Source organism: Aedes albopictus, chromosome 2 (assembly GCF_035046485.1).
Source record: "Aedes albopictus strain Foshan chromosome 2, AalbF5, whole genome shotgun sequence".
In the NCBI taxonomy this organism is placed as follows: Eukaryota; Metazoa; Arthropoda; class Insecta; order Diptera; family Culicidae; genus Aedes; species Aedes albopictus.
Genome location: NC_085137.1, coordinates 134,025,048 through 134,052,173, shown reverse-complemented (window position 1 = coordinate 134,052,173; position 27,126 = coordinate 134,025,048). Strand labels below are relative to the sequence as shown.

The 27,126-nt window shown below is 39.7% G+C and overlaps 1 protein-coding gene across 1 annotated transcript; it reads left to right on the top strand.

The window, feature by feature from the left end:
* The first annotated feature begins 1,547 nt into the window (after positions 1–1,547).
* Positions 1,548–19,402, top strand: LOC109417552 (abhydrolase domain-containing protein 2). The gene is made up of 6 exons (XM_062847789.1): positions 1,548–1,606; positions 1,944–2,209; positions 2,309–2,476; positions 15,148–15,328; positions 15,397–15,746; positions 18,469–19,402. Exons 1-6 carry the CDS (start codon positions 1,548–1,550, stop codon positions 18,651–18,653), a joined length of 1,209 nt encoding a protein of 402 aa, XP_062703773.1. The 3' UTR covers positions 18,654–19,402.
* The last annotated feature ends 7,724 nt before the right edge of the window (positions 19,403–27,126 follow it).

The following is a 27,126-nucleotide window of genomic DNA, read 5'->3' as shown; positions in this document are numbered from 1 at the left end:
TTTTATTTTTCAACACATGCTCTGTTGTGTGCAGCATAGTTTTTTTTATTCTTAATCACTTAACCTAATTTACAGCTCTTTTGTCCACTAGGGCACTACGTGAGCGATAAAATTGGACGCTGCACTTACACTTTGTACAGCGCCTACATGTATTATATTCAAATTCAACTATATCGAACTGGTGCCTTGTGCTGCTTCAACTTTTCGACCCTATCCACGGTAGAATGATGAGCACGATGATGCTGATGGTTGGCTGCTGTTCCTTTTCCAGTCCAATTGGGGGTCGTCCATTATGAGTTGCGGTTCGCCGATATCCAAATTCCGGGTCCGTTAGAGCTATATTCTCCGAAGAGGTCAGGTCAGGTGTCGACTGCAGCATAGTTGTCCCCTGTTCTATTGGAATCCCTTTTAACATGGGACAACTACAGTGTATTAAACAATTGTCCGTACATCAATTTTTTTGTCAAAATAATTTTTCATTCTATTGTTTATAACTTTTTCATACGTCAATCAAAAACGCTAAAATTTTGACCAATCATAATTCATATATGAAAGCTACATTGGTAAAGTTTTGAGCGAGATCGAATAAGTTTTCTGAAAGTTATAGAACTTTTAGTAAAGCTTGACGGTTTATTAAACAAAATTCAATGCTCTATATCTCAAAGATATTGAATGAAATATTTCCAAACTTTTTTGAGGGAACACTAACACACGAACATTTAATACGCAATTTTGCAGGGTTAATTTGTTCACTACAAAAAATATGAAAAATCTGCTTATGTAATTGACGATTTTTATAAATTTACCATATTTCGCACATATAATCTGCCAAACGTTTTCCACTATCAAAAGTGCATTAATTGAACGAAAAATGCATATGTAGTTTAGTAGGTCCTGTATAAAAGTATTACATTAAAAAAATTGAAAACACTTGGCGCTTTTATTGATCAAAATATGATAAATTTCCAAATGATACTTTGAACATATTCAACATATTTTTTGTAATGAATATGAAACCTCAAACGAAGCTGCATTTGAAAGCCTTAGGTATAAGCTGCAACACAGAAAAAAACAGAAAACGTTTCATCAACTACATATTCAGATATGTATAATGTTTTGAAATTTTGTTCAAAAATCTTATATGTTTCACTAAAACTCCTACAACTTCTAGAAAACTTATTCGATCTCGCTCAAAATTTTACCAAATGAGCTTTGATATATAGTTTATAATTGGTCAAAATTTTAAGCTTTTTTAATTGACGTATAAAAAAGTTATGAACATTTGAATGAAAAAGTATTTTAACGAAAAAATTTATGTCCGGACAATTGGTTGATACACTGTATGCTGTGCACGACAGTGCTTCTTATACGCTTGGACAATTTGGTTGAAGTCGCCATCTTCATGGAGTCAAGATATTTGCAAAAGTTTTTTTTTTTCACCCCAGTGCCAGCTGTTCGAAGGGGTTTTTAACTAATAATTACATTAACGAACTAAGTTTGGCCAGAAAAACATATTTGCAAAGAACACCAAAATTGCACCTTTTCAGATGCGCTTCCGGAGATATTATCTAATCAAATCAATCATACCACAGCACCAGCAAGTGAGGTAGGTATCCTCCATAAATGACGTAGCATTTTTGCTGATTTTAGATTGCATCGTCCCCACTAGCAGCATATTGTCCCATTGGTACAGCATTGGGAAGAAAAAAGTAGACAGGTCTACATCTTTGGTTTTTATGAACCAATTGAGCTCAAATTTTGACATGGAACTAAGAATTACCTGTATTTTTGATTTTTATTAAATTCGAGCCATTTCATAGGAAAAAGGTCATTTGAATGGAAGATTCACATCCGTATGAACAACTTCTCCGAAGATAGTAAGCTGAAATATTATGTTACTCTCAAAATATTCACTTCAAAATTACTGTCGCTGGGCGTATAAGGGTTAAGTTCGAAGGGTGCAAGCATGACCTTTTAATCCACACACGTGATCCAATCAACATTGATCATAAGTTTCCGTCTCATTTCTTCCCCAGATACATTCCAACGCGCCTGTGGGGATTCAGCGGTCACTTCCAGACAATAATTCACAGCATCGTGGGCCGCGTGAAATGCCCCTGGCCACTGGGAGAACGCGTCTATCTCTCACTTTCGGACGGATCAACGCTGACGTACGACCTATACCAGCCGCTAATAAACTCTATGGAAGGTACATATGGGGACTGAGGACGGAGATTCATTTTGATTTGTGTGAATTAATATTCATACCCTGTCCTGTTTCGTTTCATGCACACGCGCGCTCGGCCAGATGACATCACGGTGGCCATCTGCCCGGGAATAGGAAATTCGTCCGAATCGGTCTACATTCGCACCTTCGTTCACTATGCACAGTGCCATGGCTACCGGTGTGCCGTGCTTAACCACATCGGTGTGCTTGATAGCGTTCAGGTGACGTCCACTCGGATTTTCACCTACGGTAAGTTATTGCTGCCCACATCTGAGCTGATGGTGATGATGAGCTGGTTCTGATGGTTGATGTGAAGCTATTGCACTGGATGATGGGGGAATCCGTAATATGTTATTTGGGGGTGTTATTATGATTCAAATCAATTTCCGATGATGAAATCGCAGAGAAGCAATTTGAAGTAACCCAATGTGACTTGGTTTGAAAAATAGTAACAATCCAAATAACATTCATGGGTTTATCTCGGTATCTAAGCAATAATTACTGCTCACGGCCGTAATAAAATCATGAATGCTATTTGTACTGATACCAAGACTGATACGGTTTTTCAAACCAAGTAACATAAACTCGATTTCGTTTCGAACTATTCCTGCTCAAATTACTTTATACAAGGCAGTTTGAAGCCCTGTAAATAGTTTTTGTGTATTTAACTAACAAATATTGAAAAGTTCGTCACGTCATGTGTTGGCGCTAGCTCCCAATGCACATTTAGTTGATAATAAATATTGTTCTTTCATTTTTTGCATGTACACAAAAATTTGAATGGTTCGTCATCTTCGGTGTCGACATTTGTAATATTTTAGTCAAAATGAATAAATGTTTTGACTCAAATAAAGGTTACATGAATTACATCACTTACCAAAGTGAATGCAAATCATGTGACTCTCCCCCTCCCCACTAACAAAAATTCCTTCCCGTGACAGTCGTGGAGAAGATGAGATGATCTCGGTCTCTAGTAGCAACGTACGTCACACTAACATTCCTTCCCTTCCCCGATGACCGTAAGGACGTGGCCGGCGCCGTTATTGACTAATAAAGTTTGGAATTCTCGAACTGTGCACATTGAGAGCGGTAGCTACTCCCAATCTCCGTTTGTTGGTTCCTTGTGCAATTTCGATTGTTCTGGTCAATCACGGAGTAGCAACTACGAATTGTACGGTCATCTATGCTCATGCTCATGGCAGTTTGAAGCCCTGTAAATAATTCCATGAATTTCCTCATACGGGAAAGTATTCGGCAAGACCATGCTGAGGGTGATGGGTTCGATTTCCGGTCGGTCCAGGAACTGATCGTTGATTTCTTTGGACTATCTTCGTGCCTGCCACATGATATGCAAACACAAAAAGGTCATTGGCAGAAAATGCTCTCAGTGAAAATGCTCAAAGAACACTAACATGAGAAGCAGATTTTGTCCCTGATGGGACGTTACGCCAAAAAGAAGAAGATAAAGGAGGACTCCAACAAAACCACAATTCGATCATAAATCCCGCAATGAAGCTTTCAAAGCTATCACGGATGGAAAAAAATCGTCTCAAGTCATAACTAGTAGATTATAAAGCTATGCAGTCACCAAACCACTTGGATTATTTTTCCAGAAGAAACTGACGAAATCATGAAAAGGTAATTTAAACCATGAATAAAAACCACATTATATCACATCCGAAACACAATCAGCTATTAGTGTCAATATTTTCAAACACCACATAGAGACAAACGAAGCATATCGGCAAGCGATCGATTTTCCTTTATGTTGGATAAATTGGCAACTGCAGATAATAATTACTATCGGCACGCAACTGTCGCTTCCATGTGTACCTACCTACCTATACCTACAGTAAACGTTCGGTCGTTGCAAGCGGTTTAACTGCAATGCTGCATGTCCGGTAAGTGCAAAATAATGGGACAAATTTCCCCAAATAAACAGTCGTATGAATTTTACGTTCATTCAACGTCAGTCGTTGCAGTTATCGAATTTCGTTCGCTAAATGAAACGAATGCATGTTGCAGTTATCGAACGTCTACTGTATCTTTCAACCACAGTAAAAAAAACAGCCACACGTTGCGATGTCTATCGTATTAATTGTGATCAGCATGAATGAAATGACAAAGTCATGAATAGAACTCCGTCACCGACATACGGATTTTAATTGCTTTTATTCAAACCCATCTCGGTTATTGGGAGTCGGTCGGCACGTGTTCATCAGCTCACCTTTCCAAACCAGCGCATGTGCTAAATGTTTTTGTTATCCATTTTCAATGTTTGATCTATTGTAGAAATTTCTGTGAACGTTGTAATGGCAAAATCCTTTGAAGTTTTCCTAGCAGCCAACGTGAGCAATGAATGTTCGGAGTCTAAATAGCGTTGAAAAATTTCATTTGACGAGAGAGCACGCGTTCGAATCCGGAATCCTGAAGTTTCTCCTAAATTCTACAAAAAAATGAAAATGCTTATCTATTTTTTAATACGTTAACGAGCAGTATAAAACAAAACAAAAATATGAAATCCATACCGAGTCCCATGCTTCGATTTTTCATTCAAATCGTTCGCGAAAGTAAAATTCCATTGGCGGTGGTAATCCGCGGGGAACGAAAGCTTTCAATGGTCGCGTATATCTAAAAGGGATCTTCAGGACACCCCTAGGAAAAATTTCTGGAGCATCTCCAAGAGAAATTCCAGTTGGAATTTCAAGAAAAATGCTGGGGGAAAATCCAGAAGTTGATCCCTAGAAAGACTCCACAAAAAAATCCAAAGAACTGCTCCAGAAAAAAATCTCAAAATTCTCCAAGCAATTCCTTGAAAATCTCGAGAAGGAATGCCTTGAGGACCTCTTTTAGAAATCACTAGAAAAACTCCCCGGAAAATCCCTAAAATACTCCATGAGCTATACATATAAGGATTCTATAACACTATAATGTCAAACCGAATGTCACTAGCCCGAATGCACCGTTAGCCCGAATGTCACTAGCCCGGAAATAACAAGCCCGAATCTGACAAGCCGACTATCTTAGTAACAATACAACATGAAAGAGCAGCGCATGTTTCAAAGAAGGAAAAATCATTGTCGAATATGTAAATTAGTTATGGCGCTAATAAGATCTGCAGCAATACATCTTGAGAGAGTAGCAGACAAGTGAAAGAATAACTAGACTGACACTCAGCGAAATAAACTAACGATAATCATCAAAATACCTTATGAATTTTAGCCATAACTGTAAAGTATGGATGCCATAAGAATACCTTATGAAATCGTGCTTTTCTTCAAGTTTGTTTATTTGAAAGGGTCAGGCATGTATAACATTCTGCGGAGCCGATATCTTATTTAAAATACAACTAATTATAATACAAAATAGTCTCAACTAATCGTGATAAATTTCAATTTGATTTACACCTATATTATATGCTGCTGCTATCCTGACCTTATCTTCGTCAATAAGCTGTTGCCGTTTGTTAACATCATCGAACCACTCGTACCTCGAGACTCTGAATCTTTTCTTCTCCAAAAGAGAATCTGAGACTGTGGTTCTGCTACTAACAGTGTCTTCGTTCTCTTTTTCGGGTGTTTGGTCCTCAGAAACAACTGATGACTGTCGCTTTGATACATTCTTTTTCTTCATCGATCTCTTGTTTTTGTTGAGCTGTACAATCCAATTCTCGGATACTTTTTCAAAACGACGTATAATACACGCAAATCCTATGTTGATACGTCGTTTTAAAAAAGTATCCGAGAATTGTTGGTCTTGTCTGTTGGACTTTTCATATGTTACGCTAGATCGATTGCGCGAATCCACCCCTGCAGAGAAAAACAACACACACACATACATGAAGTAGTAGTTTGCTTTCCCTGATTTGTTGTGACAAATCATTAATAAAAAAAACAAGTTGTTCGGAACAAGTCGGTCGCGTTTGTGCTCTGTATTTTTGCCCGAATTCCGAAGTATTACCTGGTCTGGTCCGTAATTGGATTGTCCGTTCGACAGGTTATGGGCCCAGCTAGCCGCGCATCGCGGAAGTGAGAAAATTTTCGCGTGGGAGGTCACGGAACGGTGTGATTTTTCGGTCGTTTGACCCACAGTGTTTTGCAGTGCAGAAGTTGAAGAACCACAACTACCAGTCATGGCGTTTCAAGGTGGAGATGCGGATTATTCGAGAGGAGACCTGGTATGTCATCAGCGAAGCGGCACCAAACCCCGTGACAGACGTGTGGAAGAAAGCGGATGCTAAAGCTCGGGCGACAATCGGGCTCTGCATTGAAAACGATCAGACTGGATTGGTAAGAAGATGCGCAACGGCGAAAGCGGCCTGGGATTCTTTGAAGACATATCACGATCAGTGTTCGGAGGTGTACTTGCTGAAGAAGCTGACGCACCTGGAGTTAGAAGAAGGAGGAAACATGGAGCAGCACTTGCAGACGTTTTCCGATTTGCTGCAACGGATTGCGGATGTTGGCGATCCGATTCCGGAGAAGCTGCAAGTGGCTATGTTGTTGTGCTCGCTTCCGGACTCGTACGACTATCTAGCGACAGCTCTGGAGCAGCGACGGCGGGATGAGTTGAAATTGCAACTGGTGAAATAAAAATTGCTGGCGGAAGCGGAAAAGCGCCGGGAACACGGTGAAGCTACTGTATCGAACAAAGTGCTGCGAGTGGAACACCGCTGTCGATGTGGTGGAAGCAAAGCTGTTAATTGTGAAGGTACACAAACAGAAACGCGATCATGTTACCTGTGTAAGCAGCCGGGACATTTGAGGAGAGATTGTCCACAGAATGCAACTGGAGTATCAGCAACCAAACCGGAAGAACCTAAGGCCAAGCAAGTTCAAGATGTTACTGAGTATCCGTTGGCCTGGATGGTGGGACAAGCCGATCCAACAAGCTGGTTTATTGACAGTGGCGCTTCTCGGCACATGACGGGAAACCGGAAGTCTTTCACGGTGCTAGAGAAAACTGGAGGAACGAGTGTGATGTTGGCAGATGGTGAGAAGAGAGCGGAAGTGGCTGGAATCGGCCGCGGAATCATCGTCGGTGTGACCGATACTGGAGAACCGATCAACATCGAGCTGAGTGAGGTATTGTATGTGCCGAAATTGACAACCGGTCTTGTGTCAGTAGGTGTTCTTGCTCAGAAGGGTCTTGATGTAGCATTCAATGCAAATGGGTGCGAAGTTCGTAAGCGCAATGGAAAGGTGTGTGCAATGGGAGAGCGGCACAGTGGCTTGTATCGTTTGTGTCTTCCGGATCAAGCATTAATGAGTGCCCATATGCAGACGTTGCTTTGCCGACAGCACACTTGCCAAAGAAACAGGAAGCTGGATGTGATTCGGAATAAGAAGCCAGAGGCAAAGAAGTACTCGAAGAAAAAGCCGGAAGTCATTGGTACGATTATTGAATGGGAGGAGCTTCTACCAGTAGCAGAAATGCCGTTGGAACCTGAGCTACCGGCAGAATCTCAACCCCCACTAGAAGTGGAGTCCGCATCGGCGATGGAACCTGAACAGTCACCGGAAGAGGAACTCGAGTCCGAAGGTATTACTGATGATGAAGAATGGTAAGAATATGAATCAGCGGAAGGTGCATTTTACGGAGAAGATGATACTATTGTTCTGGACGATAGGAACCGAGAGAGAAGACCTACCCGTTCCACCGGAGGAGTTTTACCGAAGCGATTTGGAGATCTAACTAATGACGTTGAAGTATAGCCCAAGCAACACACTTGGACATTAATAAGTTCCTGTAATTTGTATGCAACTATATTGAAAGTTATGCCATTTGAACCAATCGTCTTATTTACGACTAAATTTCAACCAAAAAAGCGCAAGAGGTGGAGCCAATATAAAACATCCATTTGTGATATAAACGGTTTTAATACGCAATCGAATTATAACCAAGATACAACTTATAGTCGACTTAAAAAATGGTGACCGATTCGACAACTAGTCAGCTAGTCACCACATTCGTCACTGTCAGTAATTATGCATCAACAGTTTCGTTCATGTGATTAATAAATAAATTGTGTGCATAAATATACCGCAAATAGGGCGACCGAGAACGTCAATTTGTGTGCCGTTCCAGATTTATCGGTAAGTTACGCATTTTAGCTCCGTATTCTCAACGCGCCTCAGTCTACTTTTCATTTTGCGAGTGCAAATTTAGGCATTTGTGGAAAAATTAAATCGCCATATTGCTTTGACGCAGTGCTATTCAGCAGCTTATTTAATACACCCGTAAAATGCTGAAAACTAATTTTAGAATTTAGAAAGATACTTTTTGCTAAATCATGTCTATGGATATCCGTATTGACAAAGTACAACAATGCTGCACGCGGTACACGGAACCGCCAAACTACTCAAAATTGGATTCTTTTGATGCAAACCCATAGTTCGGCCCAATAAGTCAACATTTGAGTGAACCAATTAAACTCACGCAAAGTAAATTACCTTTACCTCCAGCTAAAAATATTCTCAATAGTAGGTAAATTCAACCCAAGACCCCCTTAATTCAACCCAAATTTGGGTTAATCTATTACCCAAAAATGGCTTATTTGCCTCAAGGACCCCCGTTGGATAGACGCATCTCTGTTTATTTACGACAACATCTGTGGGGGAGAGAGGAAAAACAACCTAATTTTGGGTAACCAATCAATTTGATATACTCATTTTAGGGTAAAATCTACCCAAAATAAGGTAGTTTGAATTTTCCGTGTAGGACATAAATAACCAAAAAAGCAGACACTTGGACGTGTACTTCCCATTTACGTCGACAAGAGGCTGTCCATTTATTACGTAACGAAAATTTCACATTTTTTTGTAAAAAATGTAAACCCATTGTAAAATTTTTCGTGGGGAACTGCTAATATTTTTGTAAGTTACGTTAAATTTCTCAAAACCCTATATATTCAAATCTTCCCAGTGGGAGGTACCAGTTGTTCAGTACTGCGAAAATGTGGCAGATTTTTTTTTTTGGGTCATAATTATACTTCCAATCAGATTTTTTTCTATTTTACCGCTTTAATTTTATAAAATTTGGAATACATAAATCGATAAATTTATGAAGAAAAGGTTACATTTTATTTGTACATGATAACGTTATATTTGAAACATTTTGTTTTTTTTTGTAGTGCATTTTATATTTTTCATGATCACAAAAACATTTTGCCACACATTTTGGAACTTCTACCTCTCCTGTCAAAATTTTTCGTTATGTTCTAGATAAGTTCCAGGTGCAACATGCTTATAACAATCAGAATCAATGTTTTGGTTGATTTGGTTTGTAAACGGTTGTAACTAAGATTCGTTGAAACAATAAGATTATACTTCAGTTACAAATTGGTTTCGCAAGTTTCGACTAATGATGACGTTTGTTTTCATTTTGTTAGTTGTTATAAAACTGTTACACCTCAGTTTGGCATTAACAACAGGGTTTTAATAGATTTTAATTTTGTTTGTTTCATGAAAACTCAGTTGCAACATGTTTGCAACGATGATCATTTCCATTTTAGTTGCAGGTGCTACTTGGGAGCCTAGGATATGCCGAAAAACTTTGCCGAAGACCGCAAAGTGATCCGACGCTTGTGAAAAAAGTTATCCGCTTGGTAACTTAGGCCAAAAATTGAGATTTTATTATTGATGTTATTCCTTTACATGTTAAATGTTAAGCACCATTGGGCAATCTGTACGTTATAACTTTTTTCACTATCGTCGGATCACTTTGCGGTCTTCGGCAAAGTTTTTCGGCATATCCTAGGCTATACTTCAACGTCATTAGTTAGATAGTTTTAGACAAAAAAAATCAATTTATGAGAAAAATGCAAAAAAACACGTTTTTCCATACTAAATCCCATACAAACTTCAATCGCAATGCGGAATACGGGGAAGCAACCAATCGCTCCCAAATTTTGCACAGTTGTTTTGGACGCTAAAAGGAATCGAAAGAGCTTTGTTCCAAAAAATCGACTTTGTTGACCCAGTCTAATATCCATATATACGCCGCGAACTCCCGTGAACATGTCCAGCTGGAACTCAACCGAAAAACGTTCCCGCACGGTGTGCTTTACCTTGCCATATTTCGCCAAAACTGAGATTAGATGCTGATCAGATACCTCCGGGGGGAAAATCGAAGATCCGCAAGTAGCAAATATTACCGCCTGCTATAGACATCTGGACCATGACTTTCTCCCCACTTGTGTAACAGAAAGGAATGGTTTCTGGGTTGTTTTCCAGGCAAAACTTCATAGCGTTTGCACTGCGGAAACGTACAAACACTGATTTCTCATCAGAGATTTTATACGTTGTTTCCATCGAAGATAAATCACCGGAAAGCGCTTTTATAAAGCCAGCCATTTCAGCCAGAGTTGGCTGAGAAGCTTTGTCTGGGAACACAAAAGCCAGTGTATTCTTTACCGTCGCTTCACTGTACATTTCGACCGATACTACGGATACCGTGCACGACGGAACAAAGCAACAAAACAAGCAATCGAGCGATCCAACTCGCGTTCGATTTGATCGAAGTGTGATCGTGCACTTGAATCGTGCTTGTTATTATTAATTTTATAAGATAGACCTATGAAAAGAGCGAAAAAATCTTAAAATGATGCAGACCGGAATCGATCCATTAACGTCGGGATCACTGAGCTCATGCTCAACCCACACGGCTACCGAAATTTAAGAATACCGTGTTGCTAAATATGTATAAGAGCCAAACTGTAAGTCGGTACTGTGTTGTAAAGCAACCTTATAAAATTAATTCTATTTGTCATGAATTATGTAAAGCCCTTGAATAAGTTGGACCTTATCAAATGGTTGAGTCTACTCAAAATATGCCATACCCCCGATTCTTTTTTTTTGCACGGGTCGTGGTTTTGCCATTATTTTGTCAATTTTGAACTATTTATTTGATTTTACTGACCGTGTCTCCAGGTGTGCAAATGTTCATGTGAATTGGTTCAAAACTGACCGACTTATAGCACCCGTGGAACCCGTGGGAAAAAATAATCGGGTGTATTGTAAATACAACAACAGCTGGTGAAGCGTGGGTATCCAGCATTACCATGCAGGGGGTGACGGGTTCGAGTCCCGGTTTGTCCAGGAACTTTTTGTAAATAAATTTCCTTGACTTCCGCAGGCATAGAGTATTTTCGTACCTGCCACACGATATACACATGCAAAATGGTCATTGGCGGAGGATGCTCTCAGCTAAAAACTGTGAATGTGCTCATACAAAAGCGGAGAAGTAGGCTTTGTTCTAGTGGGGATGTTACGCCAAGAAGAAGAAGGAGAAATACAACAAACACTGTCAAGAAGCGTACAGATGCAGACAACCTGAGCAATACGTATGCCTGCCTACTGCACTCACTGCATACTAAGAAACAATACACGTAGCGAGGCCGTGCAATAGGCAGACGAATCGTTACAACAAAAATCAATACAACAAGAGTAATGTCGAATTCGTTTATTTGCACTGCCTGCACCGCTTTGCCACCGGGTGTAGTAAACTTGCACCGAAACCGTTCGTTTATTCGCTGGTACTGTTCTGTTTTGACACCCGATTGGCACCGGTGCAAGAAAATGCTACACCCAGTTTGAGCGCGGTGTAGCAGGTACAAAGCTAGTTTTACCAATACATGCATATCGCTGAACTTATATCGTGGTTTTGTTTTGGTAGGAATGATGATTTTCTCTTCGGCATTAGGTAAACAGTTTTCTTGGAAATAGCAAATCTGTGCGTTTAAAAATTATTGAAACTTGATCGATGATTATCACGTCTTTCAATCAACTTCTGAGGAATCTTCAAAATTTATCGGTAACATGAAATTTCAAAGAGTTTGTTGATTTAACGTATATTTTTCCTATTACTATTTTTTTTTTTTTTTGATTATCGCAAATATGCGGATTACTTTTAATGATTTAAATCATTAGAATTTTCTGTCGCATGGTGATCTATTTTTTTAAAAAAAAGTTGATGTAATAAAGTTTTGATAAGCCCAGAATAGAATTAAAATCTTGCATTCAAATTGGACTGAAATATTACTGAAGTAACATTTCGTAGGTACAAACAGTTTCAAAAACCGTAAATTGTATTCTTTTTTCTTATTGAATGTTTGAATTATTTTGAAAGTCAAACAAATGTCACTAGGATGGTTAAAGCGTTTTTAATATGAGTTGCGTTTCAATAACGTTATCTTCTAAAAAGCATTTATTTATTTTTCTTTTTACGTTGTAGCTAAACGTTTTCTATTGAACTGCATTAACATTTTTTTGTGTTTAATGTGTTCACGTAGATCGCTTACAATTGTATATTCTAAAAAGTTGCTTTTAATTGAAAAATTATGATATTACGAGAATTTGAAGAAGATAAATAATGTAGGAGTGTCAAAACATTGGATAACTATTTTCAAGTAACATATATTATTACAAGTTTATCATGTACAAGTGGATTACTGAAAACTTTTAAAATTGTTAAATTGGACATAGAAAGTTAAAAATAAAAATAAATTAAAATAATTTTGTTCATCACGGAAATCATGAAAACATTGATTATGTTTATTTTTGATATCCTTTATTGTTTTCATTGACGCTCTCACGCGCTCTTACTAATACCATCATAAGCTGTCAACAAATTGCACAGAAACCGTTCGTTTTTCCGGTGTCAATTGCTACACCGGTGCAGTGCACCGTCGGGAATAAACGAATTCGACATAAAAGTGGCACTAAACAGGCGTTTGGTCAACTGCATCGTAGTTCTGCGATCCGGATTGTTTTCGGATTTCCCCTATACACTGAACCACTGCCGCGGTCGGCAGAGTAAGCAATCCGAACGATAAACATGCTCGCCTATTAAGCTAAGTTTCCTGTTCCCAAGTAGAGCGCTTAAGTACAATTCCACCTATTTTCCGCAAGTATGATCTAGTATGGGGAGATTCCTTACGGAATTATAGCACGAACTGTTTTTCCGCGCGGAAAACTGACAGCTCCATTTGATTTGCACGGAAAGCGTTAGGGTACGGCCAGAGTGGACGCGTCACGCGACGCGGATTTCCCATACGATTTGACAGCTCCTTATTACATATTGATTGTTATTCCTTTGCGTGCAAATTTTCACGTCGCGCCGCGTGACGCGTCCACTCTGGCCGGCACCTTACTAGCGTTACACTGCTAACTGCTCAAGCAATTCAGAAGCGGAATCATTACTTGGCCATTACCTACTTGTCCAATTATTTTTGCACAGTACGTACGCTGGGGTGAACGGGTGTGGTGAACGAGAAAACCGAGCATACACAATAATCATAAACACAACATAAACGAATCATTGTTCACTGATTACTTGAGAAAGGCACAATAAATGTGACCCAAACGTTGGATCACAGACATAAACTCGTGAGAAAAAAATAAAGATGTCGTTAAAAATTTTAGAAAAAAAAAATAATAAGACGATAATGGGATGAGATGTCAATTTCAACTTCGATGCTTGAAATACCAGAACAATAAATTCAAATATTTATGACAAAATTCGTGAAAAATATTGTAATGTAATTTCTAAAAAAAAATGACTACCGTGATTTCGGGTGAAATTGATCAGTGGGGTGAAATTGATCGACGTGAGGGTCATTTTATTTGTTAAAAATAGCGCTTTAAACTTAAAACAATTTGTAAAAAATGTCCATCATCTGGCTCAACAGTTATTGAATGATGAGTTTACATGTTTAACAGCCAGTTAGTCACATAATTCTGTATAAAATTTAATATTTTCTGAAACTGCGTGTTAGGCGAACTTCAAAGACACTTTCAAACTTTTGTTACCGTAGCTGTATCGCACATGTAATTAATTCTCGAATGAATATTTCTAGCTGCCAAGTTTTCGCTAAACCCGATTTTGTCGTCAAAAGTATTATAAATATTGAAACTATGCATAAAATTCTACTTTTCCAGAAGTTATAACATATTTAGTATGGAAATTGCATACTTTCAGGCGTTTTCTGAAGATTTATTAAACTTCAAACTTAAATTATTTAAAAAAAAATTGTAAACTTGTAAATGTTTTACATTGCTTTTCGCGATCTGGGGTGGTTGATTCAGGTGGAAAAAATATTTTCAGCACTGACAACAACAATTCACTGACTGATCAATTTCACCCCGAATGTAAAATTTTTGAATTTTTATTTCAAATGATATTTTTGTAATAAAACGATTTGCAGTAGAATTTTCAACCTCCTTGACTGATGAAAACCATGGTCGTACTTGTTTTAAAACATTGAATTTAACCATATCGATAAGTATTCAAAAAATATTCGCCAAAAACTGCGAAAAGTGACCAATTTCACCCGAAATCACGGTTGTCAATTTATTGCGCAAGCAAATCTGCGAGAAGAATACTACTCATAAACTAGTTCCTTGCTGCACCAAGAATTTTATGGCGGGTTCTTTAGAGCAGTTGTCGAAATGAACTTATGAGAGAAATTCCATCTAACGGTAGACGCTCAATAATCTTAGTAAAAAAAAATCCGGGAAGAAAAGAACGTCTGAGTTACGAAAGTTTTGAAACAAGGTAAATTATGTATAAATTCTCAAATAACAATCTAACAGTTTTTTTATATTTTAAGAAGAAATCTTCAACAAACTAGGTTGGGTTTTCTTTCCCGCTGTTAGGGATAATGAGGCCACTGCGTCCAATAAGCTGATCTTTTTTGGTAGGCTAAAATGGATTTATACAGAAATTAAGTATTTCGCCACCTCTTACAAAAAATCAGCCACATGCGTTCAAAGAGAAACAAATTTAGGTTTTACATAGATAACTAACTAAGCCACACCTTGAATCCGTTATTCAATTAAGCAGTACTCTAATTGATTCCAATTACTTAATTTCCTTCGTCCATGAACTAACGTCAATTGTTTATATTTCTCTCCCATCAGGCCACACCGACGACTACTCGGCGATGATTACCAACCTGCTGAAAAAATACCCGACGACCAACATCGTTTCGGTTGGATTCTCGTTGGGCGGTAATCTCATATCCAAGTACCTGGGCGAGGCAGCCCGGCCGGAGAACATCATCGGCGGAGTTTCGATCTGCCAAGGCTACAATGCTGTGATGTAAGTGCATACGAGGGTTAACGCATGTCATGTCTTCGATTCTCAACTTTACCATCAAATATTTGCAGCGCTACGCAGTGGCTACTCAAGTGGCAGAACTTCCACCGGTTCTATCTGTACGTTCTGACGGAGAACGTGAAGAGCATCATCATGAAGCATCGGCACGTGCTGCTGTCCGACGACATCAAGCAGCGGTATCAGCTGAACGAACGGGACATTGCGGCGGCCGCCACCCTACCGGAACTGGACGAGGCCTACACCCGAAGGGTGCACAATTTCCAGAACGTCAAGGAGATGTACAGTTGGAGCAGTTCGTTGAACTACCTGGGGAACATTAGGCGCCCGATGGTGTTTGTGAATGCGAGGGATGATCCGCTGGTGCCGGATATGCTGCTGGAACCGATCAAGCAGTTTGCAAGTAAGTGCCTATAAGACGATGCCCACCAATGTGTGAGTAAACCCAAATTGGCAACCGCCATCATAACGCATGAACCCCACCAACCGTTGCCAAATCGGTTTGAAAATGACAACCTACCTTCCCGGTGAACAGTGGGTTCATATATTTGGCAACCTGACCCAACCGTTGCAATCGCGGTTGACATCACCTTTTCATAATTTCAATCTGAATGCCAAACAAAAGCAAGATGGCTTTCTTCAAGTAAAATATAGGAAAGTGATTATCTTCGATAATCTTTGAAACCGTTCTTGTGCATTTAAGATTGCGTTTGTCACAAATGGACACATATGAAAGATAAAGCTTATTTCCGGGCGAGGTTTGATGTGCCCCAAGATTCGATTGTCGGAACGGCACAAACCGAAGAACGGTGAATTTACATACATACCAGAATATACGTGAACTTTTTTTGAAATTTCCACCTTAAACGTGCAAATGTTTTGGTATTCCAGAGCTCCAAGCCCCAAGTATAATAAAACATAGATGGCATTCAAATAATAAAAGCTTCGGCAAATCCTCCAGGAGTTCCCACAGGGATTTCCTAGAAATTTTACCAGGGAACCCTACAGAAGTTTCTTTAGAGATCCGTTCGTCGGAGGTTCATCCTGAAGATCATTCAAGGATTTCTCTAGAAATTACGTCAGGAATTTCTTCGGAGCATCCTTAAAGAATTTTTTCTGGGAATTTTCCAGGAATTCCCTGAGTTATTCTTCTAGGAATTCCTTCGGCGCTGCCTCCAAGAATTCTTTAAGGGATTCCATCCAATTTTTTTTCAGAGATTCCTTCCGGAATTTCTTCAGAAATTCCTCCATGTATTCTCTCGGGGATTCCTCCAGGAATTCCCTCAGGGATTTCTCCAAGAATTCTCTCAGGGATTCCTCCCGGGATTCTTTGAGAGATTCCTCCCGGAATTCCCTCCGAGATTCCTTCCGGAATTCCCTCAGAAATTCCTTCCTGAATTCCTTTAGAAATTCCTCCAAGAGTTCCCTCAGGAACTCCCTCGGAAAATTTTTAACAGAATTCCTCCGGGATTTCCGTCCGAGGTTCCTCTGGAAATTCCGTCCGGGATTCCTCTGGGAATTCCTTCCGGGATGCCTTCGGGAATTCCTTCCGGTGTTTCTCTGGGATTCCTTTGAGAATTCCTTCCGAGATTCCTCCAGCAATTCCTACCGGGATCCCCCGGGAATTTCTTGTGGGATTCCTTCGGAGAATTTCTTCCAGGATTCCTTCGTGAATTCCATCCAGGATACTTCTGGGAATTCCTCTGGGAATTCTTTCCGGGATTCCTTCAGGGAATCCTTTCGGGATTTTTTCAGGGCTTCCTTTGGGAATTTATTCCGGGATTGCTTCGGGAATTCCTTCCGTGATTCCTCCGGCAATTCCTTTCGAGATTCCCCCTGGAATTTCTTCCGGGATTCCCTCGGGGATTTCTTCTGGGTTTCCTCCGGGAACTTCTTGTGGGATTCCCTCGGAGAATTTCTTCCAGGATTTCTTCGGGAATTCCATCCGAGATACTTCTGGCAATTCTTTCCGCGATTCCTTCAGGAATTTTTTTCGGGACTCCTCGGGAATTCCTTCCGGGATTCCTCTGGGAATTTCTTCCGGGCTTCTTTTCAGGGCTTCCTTTCGGAATCTATTCCGGAATTGCATCGAGATTTTTTTCCGGGATTTCTTCGGTAATTCCTTCAGTGATTCCTCTGGCAATTTCTTCCGAGATTCGCTGGGAATTCCTTCCGGAATTCCTCCGGGATTTCTCCCGAAATTCCATCCCGGATTGCCTCGGGAATTCTTTCCAAAATTGCCCCGACAATTCCTTCCCGGATTGCCCTGACCATTTCCCCAGCAGTTCCTTCAGAGATATCTTTAGAAATACATTGATGGATTTCTCAAGAAGTTCCTTTAAGATTTTCTATCATGGATTCCTCCAGGCGTTTCTTCAGGGATTCCTTAAGGATCTGTCCTGAAATTCCATCAGAGATTCCCCAAGGAATTCCTTCAGGCAGGGGCGCCAACTTGGTCAAATTATGGGGGCGGGGCAAAGCCTTTTTTCTGATTTTTGTATGGGAAAATTTGAATATCGTCAAACATTGGGGGGGGGGGGGGGGTGCAAAACTATGCTTGCCCCCCCCCCCCCCCTCCTAAGTTGGTGCCTATGCCTTCAGGGATTTAAAAATTCGAACGAAACACTTGAGGAATTCATTATCAACAATCTAGGACTTTGGTACAATCGAATACGATAATATGAGAAACAAAAAATATCTTTTCATTTATTTGCTTCTCTGTATTCTGTATACCTTATGAACCATACTAACCACCGACCAGTGAGGAGATAAGGTGGTACTTTACCAACGATGATGTGAACGCCTGGTGCGAAAACGGGTGGGTATCAGAAATGAAACCGGTTTGCACACCTCTACTACTCACCGACTTACTACGCACTGATGGGGATAGTCTAAAGCAGATCATTGGTTGTGTAGATTTTTGACAAACTCTTCGAATATTTAGACCAAACAACAATCGGTAATCTGGATATTTAAAAAAAATATTGTGTGGTTGATTAAATTCATTCAAAACCGATTGGCGAAAGATTTTTTGAAAAAAAAAATACGGGCAATTAAATCATATCTACTTAAGTCCATATGTTTCGGATCAAGATTGATCAAATGTGACCATTTCTTCCTTCCAGCCACCCAAAACCAATCGCTCTACATCGAACTCGCCAACGGTGGCCATCTCGGTTTCTACGAAGGTGGTCTCATCTACCCGAATCCGGTAACCTGGCTGGATCGGGCCCTAGTGGCGCTGGTCGGCGGTATCGTCATGTCACACAACGACCTACTGGTGGCGAAACGGACCGCAACCGTTATCTAAGATTCACTAGCATTCCCTTCGCCATCATCGTTATCCTACGGCGACGGTACCGCCATCAATCGCCTCTTCGAATGGTTCGGTCGATGGGCTATGCCACTGGTGGCCGTACCGCCCACACCTTCACTGCGGAGCATCCTTGCCGGTTTGCTGAAGCAACTCCTGTCGATAGCGCTTCTACGAACCCGCCGCAGCGAATCATTGCTGCAACCAACCACTCCGGCCTCAACGCCCGCGGAAGTAACCACCTACGAAGCAACGTAAGTCCTCAAGCAAAATTGTGTTCTTTCATTTCATCCAAACCAATCAGAAAAAGAACGGCGAAGGGAATGGACCAGGGGGATGAAACTCAGCCTAAGTACGAATCGGACACCGAGCAGCACAATAAGTACACCTCCACTCCACCTTTGGAAGGAAACAAAATTTTAAACGTTTGATGAGAATGACAACAAATATCGACCGTATTAAGTCGCTAAATTAGCTAGAGAACAACGTAGAACGTTTTTTTTCGGGTGCCCTCAGTTTTTACACAACAGAATACTGATAATGCGAAATTAAGCGAATGAATTGAAAATTGCGTCGTTTTTTTATACACAATTATAGGTTTTGCGCTAGGGTAAGTCAAAGCGCGTTCCTTAATGCGAGTACATACATACGTTTAATCCTGTGTATTGATAAGTATTCATTGGTAGGTTAAAACAGAAATACAAATAAAAATCAAACAAAATACTGGATCTAAACCAGGAACCGTGTGCAGTGTTTAATTGTGATAAATGTGTATTGAAACACCTGCTTGGTTTGATGGAGAAGGGATCCTCGACAATTTGACAAACTAGTATCGGAAAATGCGAATGGTTGGTAGCGCATTTCAGAGCAAATCGGACTACAGTGATCGTTCGCTTGTTGCAAAGAAGAGCAAACCACCACTGTACCCTAAAAGCGTTAAAGGTTATCAATAATTTGTATGAAATAGTCCAATTTGGGGTGAAATGCGCAATACACCAATATACTTTATCTTACTCACGTACAAAACACGGTTTGGAAGAATGCTGCAGTGATTGCACTATTTGTTGGAATGGTTTTCAATCTAGTAAAATCCTGCAAATTCATAGACTGGATAGGAATTATAGTGCAACAAATTCGCCGACAATGGTTTCCAAAATGTTTGATAATTCTACTCATATTTGTCAGTTCATCGAAAAAGCTAATCGTTGAAAACTACAGTTTGTTTATTCGCATTTTGAATATCGTCATCTGGAGCTATATTTCTGAACATTTTGGTCATCTTTTGATCGAAAATTAGACTGTCTCTATCGATCCATCTTATGTTCAAGGAGGTTACTGGTATGGAAGGCAATCATATTCGGCTTACCGGTTAATGCATTAATTTCATAGTACTCTCTTTTTTTAGGAGGATTATCTCTATTCATCACTAACTTCTTTATGTTATCGATATCTTCAATCCCCATCTAAAAAAAATGTCATTGATTTGATTTAAGGAAGGGTATGAGTATCCTTTTCAGCCTATGCTCATATGTTCATCCTATTTCAAAAACAGACGAATCAGGCACCGGTTGTTACCGTTCTTTTTGTTATCATGCATGCTCACTCCAAACAAAAAATACATAAATAAAAAGCAAAGCAAATAGCGTATAATTGCTTTGATTTAGATAGGACGAACATGGGAGCACTTTGGTACAGATGGGCTCCGTTCCCCTACAATTATTCAATTACTCCTCTCTGGAGCCACCATTTGAAATGCACGAGGCACTTGGTGGTATCAGGCATTAGTAGGTCGGCTCTAGAGGCACCTTCTCTTCCATTTGGAAATGTATGCCCATCGGCATGAACCGTAGAAGAAGGAGAAGGAATGGAACAAGTGGTGAAATGTCGAAAATGACAGGTAGAGGAATAGGATCGTCACAAAGGGAATTTTTGCATGAGCGTACCGAACAGGATTCAAACAGTGCCCTGAAAAAGCACTGTAAAACGCCTAAGCGTAAGGATAGCCTACAGCTCCTTACAACCAACGGGTTAAAAACAACAGACTATCCAGAATATTCAGATATCAGAAGTCAGTTTCACTTAAGAGTTTTTCAAGCGCTTGCAAACACAGTTGCTCAAAAACTCAGGGCCAATTAAGTCATCTGGTGCTCCAGTGTAAGTACCAGCTGTCTCATCAGCTAATTTATTTCCAGGAATGGACGAGTGGCCAGGTACCCAAATAAAGTGAATAGCGTTTGCTAAATTCAGCTACTCAACTTGAATTCGAAAAGCGATAACTAACCTCGACCTAGAGTTCGCCGAAGCAAGCAGCCTGGCTATCTGGACAGAAATATATTACTCTGCCCATTATGTGCTGTTGAAGTATGTACTGATAGCACTTCGCACATAAGAACAAATAAGTTAGCCTGAAAAACGGTGCAGTCTCCCAAGTGAATAAGACTTATGTAGCCTTAGCTCACGAGAGTAGACACCAGCACTTGCTCGAGCTTCGAGAAGGGAACCATCAGTGTAACATACGTTGCTGCCTCACGCTGCTTCTTTCCTGATTACCAGTTGTCCATTCTTCCCGAGAAGCGAAAAAAAAATCCATTGTAAGATCATTCATGTGCAAATAATGGTCAAACTACAGTTGTGTAAATCCAATGTATGTACTTTATGTACCAGTTTTATCAAAGGTTCGTCTGCATTGCTCCAAGCCCATACAAACCTTTCCAGGTGTCCAGGAAAGCTTAGAATCAAATATGACTGCAACATACTTTAGCTGTTCAGTCACTTTGGTTTCAGTGCCAAAAAGACGCAAAGGTCGAACTCCATCACGGTTTCGCCAATATATGTTTTACCCGGATTTGCCGAAACACTATATTGGCGTCACCAATGCTCAACTACCTGAAGAGCGCTTTGTATCAGATCAAAAATGGTGCAGATGCGTATACCAACTTATAATATTGGGTAGTCGTCAGCAAAACACTACATTAGGAAAACTACTATTATTAGTCCTGTTCAACGACGTAGGTTAAACTTGCTTGAAGTTGCTACATCCTACTCTTACTGATTTGTTGACAAATGTGCAAGAGCAGGATGCAGCAGCTTCGAGCAAGTTCAGCCTGCGTCGTTGAATAAGACTATCGAGTTGCCTCAATAGCGTATCTGCTAGACGTACGCAGCTACGAGATTCCACAAAAGTCGGTTTTTGCCCAATTAGGGGATCCAATTGGTAGCCCTTCAATTATTAACTGTGGAAGGGCTCAAAAGAACAATAAGTTGAAGCGAGGCAGGCCAAGTCCCAGAGCGGACGTAGAGCCATAAAGCAGAAGAAGAAGAACTGACTCAGTTTTCCTCCCAGGTTGCCGTTTCAAGTGTGTGATGAAAAAACTACAAGCGGAATTTCGGATGTGCTAACGAGTTCGGCTGATGCTCTTCAAGTCAAGCGGTTGATCTGTAGTGATTGCTTTTAACTTCGATAGACGACAGGAGACTAAACTTGGTGAGCCTGTTCCAATCAAAACTACTTTTTTCCTATCTTCTTAATGTATATTTCAAAGTAGCAACACTAAATACATTATACAAATTTTCATTTTTGTACTGCGGAATTACACACAGGGGGGTAGCCTAAGGGAGTTGAAAGAACTGATGGCCGGAATTAAGTTCGTGGAGTAGCCAGACTTTTGTCACGAGTTAGCAACTTTTGTTGACTACCGAAGGGATTCAGCGATTTTAACTCACCCTGCTACAACAAACCATCAGGTAGATCATTCTCTTCCGGAATGATTCTACAGTCATAGATAATCCTTGCGCTGATGGTGGGTACACTTTTATCATCATCATCATCAATTAGGGGATCCAATTGGTAATCATTGGCAATATACCATGAATCCGTGCCGTGTCCAATATGGCATCGAAAGGCACGTTGTCAAAGGCACCCTCGATATCTAAGAAAACACTCAAGCAGGCTTTTGAGCGAATGCCTTCTCGATATCGTAAACAACCTTGTGTGAAAGAGTCACAGTACACTTTCCAGATTGGTAAGAAGGCTTGTTCACATGAAGAGCTTACAAGAAAAACATCACAGATACATATGATGATCGACAATACGTTCCAAGCATTTCAGAAGAAAAAAGATCTGATAGGTCTGAAGCTATTTGCTTCTTCATACGATGCAGGTCTCCCTTTCGGGATAAACTTCACAGTTATATCACGTCAGGATCTGGCAATGTAACCATAAGCAAAGTTATAAACAAGAATATTTTTTTCAAAAGAAGTTTGAAATGCTCAAACCCCTTTGGAGAAAGATAGGATAAATCCCATCTGCTCCCGGATATGTGTAATGGAGCAAAGCTGTTAAGTGCCCTTTGAATCGTTTCAGTAGTAACGTTGTACTCCGTGCTGAAGCCAGAGATTCGTGACTATATGAAAAGACATCTGGTTCATCCGAAGACATATGTACATAATATCAACACATCTTTGAAAGTATGAATTGAATAATCATTCTAAAACTTTCTCGTTAGAAGAAGTATATATAGGGAAACGTATGTGTTTTCGGCAGTTTTGTTCTCTTCGTCATGGGGGGTTTTGAAGCCTGTTGAACTTAGAGTTGACGTGGCCTTAAGTCCTTTCCAACCAAGCTGAATTATATAACCAAGGTTCAGGCAATTTGGCCGACATAATCCCCCCATGACCAAGAGATCAAATCTGCCGATAATACCCTCAGTCACCTTAGTTACCATCTGGTAAACGAATTTTGTTCACTTGAAAATCTTTGGTTTTTGCAAATACGGTATGAGTGAGTACCCTTCTTCAGCATATGCCCCTATGTTCATACTATTTCAAAAACAGACGATTTAGGTACCGATTTATTCTTTTTTTTTATTATCATGCATGCTCAATCCCAAAACAAATTCAAAAATAACAAACAAAACAAATAGCACAAATAGCGATAATTTGCTTCGTTTTAGGTAGGATGAAAATAGAAGCACTTTGCTTAAGATGGGTTCCGTTCCCCTAATTTGTTTAACCGACTGACCTCACTCTAACTGGAAACGTTTGTACAAATCTTTTTCCAGCCGAATCGTTCCGCAGATCGGAGAACATTCTTATAGGCCTTACGAGCCGACTTAAGAGCCTCCAAGTCGTCTGAACGCTGTCTGTTACAACTCTTTCTACATTGTTTTCTGAGCATGGCCGAATCGGAATTCCACCAGGGGGTTCCTCATGTGGTCTTCATAGACCGCAGAGAACAAGCTTCTATGATGAAGGATCAACGGCATCATCCAAGTCACTTGGAGTTCCAATGAATGGTAAATACCCATGTAATTTAGTCGCAACCAATTCTACGAAGAGACCGGGGATTCAAAAAAACGGAAAACTTGCGAAGTAACATCTAAATGTTCGAAAACAGATGTAGCGAAGGCCAGATAGATTCCTCATTCGGCACATGCCAGTTATCCAATTCGTGACTAATTTTGTTCGAGCAGATCGTTATTGTCATTGGTTAATTTGCACTTAGGATTGTGATTTGAAGTATGATTCTTTAAATACTCCTCTCTGGAGCCACCAGTTGTTGTGCATGAGGCACTTGATTCCCCGTGTGCAACTCCGGGTTCGTGAGCCAAGCCGATTGAATTTGCAATCGTGTACGCGAACTCGTGCAACCAATGTGAATCCAATTGTCTTGTATTAGACTCGGCTTTCACGATTTCTATTAGTTGTTTCTACTTTTACAAGCCTATACATTGAAACCATAGAAAATAATTTCACACAAGGTAGTCTGTCGCTCGACGTACCAGTTTATATAGATCGCCTAGACCAATTTCCGCTAGAGTACCTCACCAAAAAAAGTTCATGCTGCAGAAGAAAGAATTCACTGCTCAGCGCTAGTTTAAATTGCGTCTTCTGAACCATGTTTTTCCTTGTCTTATTAAATTTTCGTTGTGGGTATTACAACTGAGAAACGTGATATAAAGTTTACTATTATTGACTGCAGACAAAATGACGGTTTTGGTAATATATTTACCTTTTCCAAAAATTAAAAGCTACACTCCTGATCAAAAGATTGTGGTGTTATATTTTCAAGCCCATATCTTTGCCCATTTGCGTCCAATCCCAAAAATCTAGGTCCCATTCATAAGATAATAAGTTAAAGAAACTTTGAGATTTAGGCGATTTTATTTCCAATATTTATGTATATAAGCTCAATCTAAAGTTGCATCATTTTCTAAAAATAAATTTAAATTTACGGCAGTATCGTTGGTCTACCAAATTTTAGGATGAGAACAGTAACCATTTTCTATTAGCTTTCAACTGCCTTTTATCGAATTTAGCAAAACTTTGAATCGAAAATGTGCATACATCTTGTACATGTAATACGTTTGATACATTTCGCCGTCGTCGTCATGTGCGTGTCGATTTTCTCTTAGCTGAACTTCTTTTTTTTTTCATAGGTTTACTTGGTTTGATGTTTTCCCGTAATGCAGAACAAAATCACTTTTTCTTTGATGCAATTGTGATTTAACCGAAGTAAATTTCACTACTTATTTCAGAGTAAATAAACTATTCAAAACCTTAGACTTAGCATCTATCACGGTCGCCATGTGAACATGATTCTCCTTCTAATCAAACGGTACACAAACGACAGTTTTAATTCGGGATGTTATCGTACTCCATTTTAAACACTATCACTTTACGTCCTACTGATTAACTTGAAGATTCGAGATTGTAGCGTTCACGCTCGCGTGATTTTATTTTTCCTCTGGTACTGTGATAGTACTTTACTTTTTTTCGTGAAACTAATTCCAGTCCTCCCTGCAGTCACCATAAATCGGCACCAACATTTCAAAAGGGCGTAACTGCATTTTGAAACAAACCACTCTTTCACATCTGTGGGTCATATTTTAAGTTTCCCACGAAATTCACAAACATTACTAGACAGAGAAATTGCTCTTCTTTCCTATACTGGCGGTGATTTGCATGGCGGCATTGAAATACGATCCACAGATGTAAAAGAGGGGTTTGTTTCAAAATGCAGTTACGCCCTTTTGAAATGTTGGTGCCGAAATCACTGTGTGGAAACTGATCAACGTTGACCAGGAGAGCTCACAAAAATTTTGTCAAAATTAAGGCTGTAAATCCCCTGCGTGATGAGGACTTCGATTCATAAACTTTTGATAGGGGACTTTGAGTTTAAGCCGCCATGCATTACAGGCTATTTGTTATTTTAACGTCGTATTCTTCCTGCAGTACAGGTAGAACTGAATAATATTCGAGTAATGTTAATATTAGTAACATTAATACTAATTACGCAGGAGAATATTCCTGAATAAAATGAGGACTTGATCAGTGCTGTTGTTAGCATCCTCTTAGGAGTCACCAACTATCGTTGTCTGGAGACAGTGATCTTGCATCAGTTTATATGTTCTTCCTTGACGTTATGCCTAACAGAGCGATGAAGTTTTTTTTTTCAAATTTAAGATTGTGAAACCCCCACGTGTTGGGGACTTCGTTTTGTGAGCTTTTGACACATTCCACGCACTTCTACACCGCGGGTTTTGAGCTTTATTGTACGATCTTTCTGTGCTCTTGCTGTCGGTTTTGATTATTTTGCACCAATATGAAGATAATTACTAATATTCTTCTGAAAATACTTGTAACTCTGAAAAATGTTTCGAAAAAGTAGCAGATTTCTTGGCGTTAATTTTTAATTTGTAATATTTTGTGATGATGGCGGAAATTATACGTATAGTGTGCGAAAATATGTCTTGCTTCTTCAAGGTATAGCTACATTTTAATTTATTTACACTTCTATGATTTTGATCAATTTCACATAGTGTTTAACTTTTTCCCAGGTGCATCGAAAATTCTCAGATTTTGCTATAACAATATTCACCATATTTGTAGTTCGATGTTAAATTTTCAGCTCAATCGCTCATAGATGAACAAAGTTGGCCAATTTGTATAGAAAACGGCTTTCACTGCTATTTTTATGAACACAGTTGTACATGAGTTAGATATGCAGAGAAGAGGAAGTATATTGAAAAATACAAAGTAGGACGAAAGGGACGGGCCTAAGATTAAACCCAGGACCATCCATATGTTTGATTATCGCGTAAACGCGTGGAATGTGTTTTTTGCTTGCGAAGTTTGGGTTAAAGCCATCCTGCATTGCAGGCTAGTTCGAAAGCCAACGACAAGTTTCACCTGTAGAACAAAGTGATTATTTTGTAATGCACAAAGTGGATTGGCAACAATCATTTAAAAAAACGCCTGAGAATCTTTCCTGATGAAATGAGGTCTTAAGCAGTGGTAAATGTACTAATTATACTTGTTAGCATCCTCTTGGAGCCACCAATTAACGCTGTCTGAAGGAAGTGATTCGCAAAGTTGATCTGGAGAGCTTTCTGACTCTTTCTTGACATTCTAAATCGCAAAGGACTTCGTTAAAGTTAAGGCTGTGGAATCCCCGCGTGATGAGCACTTC

Bases quoted from the DNA above. Each gene is read 5' to 3' on its own strand.
- LOC109417552 (XM_062847789.1), top strand. From the start codon at position 1,548: ATGCGCTTCCGGAGATATTATCTAATCAAATCAATCATACCACAGCAC. The intron at 1,607-1,943 runs GTAGGTATCCTC...TGGGCGTATAAG, and splicing joins CCACAGCACCAGCAAGTGAG to GGTTAAGTTCGAAGGGTGCA. The intron at 2,210-2,308 runs GTACATATGGGG...GCGCTCGGCCAG, and splicing joins GCTAATAAACTCTATGGAAG to ATGACATCACGGTGGCCATC.